This window comes from Suricata suricatta, chromosome 5 (assembly GCF_006229205.1).
Source record: "Suricata suricatta isolate VVHF042 chromosome 5, meerkat_22Aug2017_6uvM2_HiC, whole genome shotgun sequence".
Lineage (NCBI taxonomy): Eukaryota > Metazoa > Chordata > Mammalia > Carnivora > Herpestidae > Suricata > Suricata suricatta.
This window is the reverse complement of record NC_043704.1, coordinates 6,848,483-6,853,177: the sequence shown is the minus strand read 5'-3', so window position 1 is coordinate 6,853,177 and position 4,695 is coordinate 6,848,483. Positions and strand designations below refer to the sequence as shown.

General features: G+C 61.2%; 1 protein-coding gene across 1 annotated transcript in view; it reads right to left on the bottom strand.

Annotated features, from left to right (window-relative positions):
• Window positions 1–4,695, bottom strand: part of LOC115292556 — an 8,080-nt gene that overhangs the window by 3,114 nt on the left and 271 nt on the right. Inside the window, exons 2-5 of the mRNA XM_029940623.1 lie at window positions 4,557–4,634; window positions 3,915–4,026; window positions 3,497–3,709; window positions 184–432 (exon numbers count right to left, since the gene is read on the bottom strand). Coding sequence (XP_029796483.1) covers window positions 184–432; window positions 3,497–3,709; window positions 3,915–4,026; window positions 4,557–4,634 — 652 coding nt within the window. The remainder of the gene's footprint in view (window positions 1–183; window positions 433–3,496; window positions 3,710–3,914; window positions 4,027–4,556; window positions 4,635–4,695) is intronic.

Sequence of the window (4,695 nt, the reverse complement as noted above, 5' to 3'; positions counted from 1 at the left end):
GGTACAGGGTGGTCGGGAGGTTGATCCAAGACACGGGGAGGGAGCGGAAGAAAGCTCTCTGCTCGACCACCCTGTCCTTCCCACTTCTGAGCAGGACTGGGGGAGGCCTTTCTGTAACGTGGATGCTGAATGCGAATAAACTGAAATGTACGTTCTTCCTACAGACACGACCAGGCACCCTCAAGGAGACCTCGAGTTCTCCGAAGCTGGGACGCGTCTGCGTGGATGGCGAAGGACTGTTTCCAACGCAGACGCAGTCTCACCTCGCAGGGTCCCGGGAGCGGAGAGGAGCCCCGCAGGCTCCAGGAAGCCCAAGCCGGAAGCCGCTCGTACCTTGTCAGCCCAGGGCTCCGCCGGTTCCTGCAGGCTGGCCAGGTGACAGCAGTGCAACTCCCGGCCACTTCGGTGCTCCCAGAGCCTCAGCGTCCGGTCCTGCACGTCACACAGCAAGGACAGGTCAGAGTGCACTCGGGGCCCCGGGTACTCCCCAGGGGGTGCAGCATCGCCTCGGCGACAGCCAGCCCAAGGCTGTCTGCTTGCGGGCACATGCACCGCTAGGAAAACACACGGCCCACCCAAGGGCTCCACACGGCAACACCGGCGAAGGACACAAGACACGTACAGACGTCACAGATCATGGCTGCCGTGTGGGAGCCAGGAGCCCGTGCGCACAGGCACACACACCCACACTGAGAGACGGGCACACGCACACACTCACGCATGCACACACATGGGAGTTTGTTAAGACCGGAAGTAATGGACAAACGTGTTAAGAGCAGGGGTGTGTGGGTGCTGGGCAAGAGGGCATGCCCGCCATGAACACACATGTCCACCCCTACATCCCTCCCCAGGGACCAGAAGGGAAGGTTTCAGAAGCGTGAACCCCTGAGGATGAAGACAATGGTCACGAGAGGTCGCCCGGGAGCAGGTGGAGGGAGGGACGGGCTGTAGGCAGCCGGACAGATGCACTAGGACGGGCCCAGCATCGCAACCACCAGACTCCCCAGCCTGCTGCCCGCAGAGCCGCGGGGCCCCATCCGGAGCCAGAGTGAGGGACCACACCCTCCCCAATCGCCTCCTAGGCCAGGCGGACAGGTCTGGGCAAAGTGACCACCAGAAGGAGAGAGGGGACCAATGGCTGGGAGTGCCCGCCCGACTCCAACACCCTGGACTCAGGGACGCCAGCCACTGCCCTGTCCCCACCACACATGGACAGACAAGACCACCAGATATCCGCAGGACACCCCCCTGCAAAAGGCGGACACGACCCAGGGCGAAGGAAACGCAGACGCGTGACCTCGGGGGTCAAAGACCCTGTGCTCAGCGCAGGCATGTGTTCTACCATGAGGCAAGGATGGTGAGCACCAGAAGAGGCTGCTGGGGACCCCTGGTCAAAGCAGAGCGTCCGTTCCTGGGGGGTGCTGGGACAGTACGTTGAGGAGCTGTCCCCACAGCAGACGCAGGGACATGAGGGAAAGGTCAGGGGAAAGACAAAGACAGGCCGCTTAGCCCGAGTTGCGTGGACAGGGATTTGGGTAGCGCTCACCAGTGAGGACACGTCCAGGATGGAGGGTCCTGAACAGAGTGGGCGGGAGGGGGCGGCCTAACCACGCAGCGAGTTTCCAGTGCACGGGACAAGAAGGCCCCTGAAATATCCAAAAGGGGGAACAGATCCCACAGAAGGGACCCAGATCCTACGTGAGAGTGGGCAGAAAGCCAAGGAAACATTTGGTCTGACGCTCTCGGATGGCGGGGGGCTTTAACCTGGAATCCCACCTGACAGGGGGATTCAGGGCGTTTCCAGAAAGACAGCCTCCTAACACCCCCCTCACTCCACCCTCAGATGCACCCCCTCCCAGGACCCAGGAGAAAGAGAACGTGAACTAATGCGAGGGGGCATCTGGAGGCAGAGCCCCGCAGGAAGGGGACCTAGACCGAGGCATCAGAGCTCCAGGAAAAAGCGTGGTCCCCGTTTCTCAGTGACTCTTGTGATGCTGACACTCGGGGCAGGAGTGAAAAGGGCGGGGAGCAGTGGGAGCCACTGCCGTTTTTGACGATGGGTCTCACAGCGGAATTGACTTTGTAAGTATGTGTTTCCATGACAACACAAACTAGGTGTGTCGGCCTGGCTCTGTCAGGAAAGCACACACCTCTTGATCTCAGGGTTGTGAGTTCGAGACCCACAATGGATGCAGAGATTCCTTAAAATATAAAATCTTCAGGGGCGCCTGGGTGGCGGATCAGTTACACGTCTGACTTCAGCTCAGGTCATGATCTCATAGTTCCTGAGTTTGAGCTCTGAGTTGGGCTCTGTGCAGAGAGCTTGGAGCCTGGAACTGCTTCCGATTCTGTGTCTCCTTCTCTCCTTGCCCCTCCCTCGCTCACACTTGGTCTCTGTCTCTCTCTCAAAAATAAAAGAATGTTTACGTTAAAAAATTCAAAAGTAATGAAAGAAAAGAACCACTGCACGTTACGCGGGGTGGGGTGCAGTTGGCAGAGCGCTCCCGAATCTGTACACAGACTCTGGGCAAACAAAGGTGTCCGTGTACTTCCCTGCGTGCCTGAATGCTTTTGTTACGCAAAAGACCAGCAGGTGTGGGGACAGCAGAACTCACAACACCAGCCACGCCTGGGTCTCCAGCCACACCGGCTGCTTCCCTTTGTTCCCACAGGACCAGGCCCGGCTGGGAGGGCAGGAGGGATGCAGAGTCAGAAGCCAGGACGTGACCGTGGGCGAGGAGCGAGGAACAGCCCCGCAGACGGCAGGCCGCGGTCCCGGCCACAAGCCCTGTGTCAGGAGGGCCAGGAGCCTCCCAGGCAGCGCAGCCCAGGCCCAGTCCCACACAAGGTGACCGGGCAGGAGAGAGAGGAAAAGGGACAGAACAGGGCTTCTGGAAAGAAAGGAGGGCTTACACACCATCAGTAACTCAAAACCTTCACTTGGGCAAAACATTCTCCTCAGGGCAAAGTCTCCAAGGCTGAACGATCCTTGGCTGAATGATCATGGCTTCAGGCCCCACCTTCCAGACACTGAAGTTGTCATTAGTAGTCCCCTCCCCCTAGGGCCAGATGCCCGCCTGAGGGACAGGCCAAGGGACAGGGTGACGTGCAGCAGCACCTTGAGGAACCCAGGTCCCCCCAGGAATCAGGCACTGATGCCCCTAAGGTCACAGTGCTGTTACAGATGTGGCCACACACACACACCAAGGCTAGCCCCTTTCTCTCTCTCTCTCTCTCTCTCTCTCTCTCTCTCTCTCTCTCTCTCACACACACACACACACACACACACACACACACACACACATCCCCCTCTGACTGAAAGGTCCTGGGAAGGCGGCCTGCATCGGCTCCAAAATTTGGAAATGAGCACCACTGAGGGGACAACAGCCAAGGCCAAGGGTACCACCCAGAGCACAAGGGAGTCCGAGGCCTCAGGATCCAGCACCTGCCCCCAGCAGCGTGGCCCCGGCTCAGAGGAGCCCCCACAGGCACTCACCCCCGAGGAGGACAGCAGCAGCTCAGGCTCGTCAGGCACAACCAGGATGCGGCTCACGAACCTGGGGACAGAAGCAGAGGGGAGCCGAGCTGTGCCACGCTGCTGGGACGTCTGTCTGTCCGCTCCTGTCCCCGCCGAGGCCAGCTCCCACCCTCCCCAGAGCCCCAGCGAGAACTCAGGGAGTCCACAGGGAGCTGGACGGCACTGAGCAAGCTCGGGGGGCACCCCATGTCATTCTTGGGACCAACAGCACAGTAGCCCACAGGTAGCAGCGGCCCGCTGTGCTCCCCAGTCCTGCTACCACCCTGGACGTGCTCCCTGCCCTGACCACACCCCTGCCCTGACCACGCTCCCGCCCTGACCATGCTCCCGCCCTGGCCACGCTCCTGCCCTGACCACGCTCCTGCCCTGACCATACTCCTGCCCTGGCCACACTCTCTGTCCTGGTCTGATCCCCCTGTCGTGCTGCTGGGAAGGTCCAGGAGCTTCTGTGCTGCTGCTCCCGCGCCTGCTCACAGCTGACACTCTCCCTGCAGGTCCAGGACAATGGGGGCCGTGGGACAGCAGCAACGGGGACCGGCGGGAGGACCCGGACGCTCCGTCCTTCAGTCCACGGTCACCCAGCACGCCGTCCCCAGAAGCCCGCCGTGGGGCCAGCCTCGCCCTGCGAGGGACACGGCCTTCCCTGCTTTCCTGCCAGCGCACGGTGCCCGGGGACCCCAGGAGACTGACCCGGCGCTCCACCGGCACAAGACATCCGGCGCAGACGCTGGGAGTCACCCCTGTGACTCCAGACGAAAAGGGTGCACATCCTTTTCCACAGATTTTACACACAAGTTGTACAAACCTGTTCTTACTTGGGGCGCCCGGCTGACTCAACAGACATGCGACTTAATCCCAGGGTCGTGCTGACTTCTGGCCCCGTGCTGGTCGCACGGATCACTTGGGAAACTTTCTTAAGTCTACCTCGACCCTGTATGCCCCCACGGAGACACCGGCCGAGCACCCCCACGTGCCGAGCTCCCTGCCGAGGGCGGTAGGGGCGGCCAGCACAGCCCACCCAGCCCGGCCCTCCAGGTCAGCAGAGCTGGGCCGGCGCCAGCCCAAAAGACACACGGCGCCGGCCACACCATTTAACCTGCAAGGGACCCGTTCAGAGTCAGACACAGACGGAAATCCCCGAGGCTACCCTTCACCTG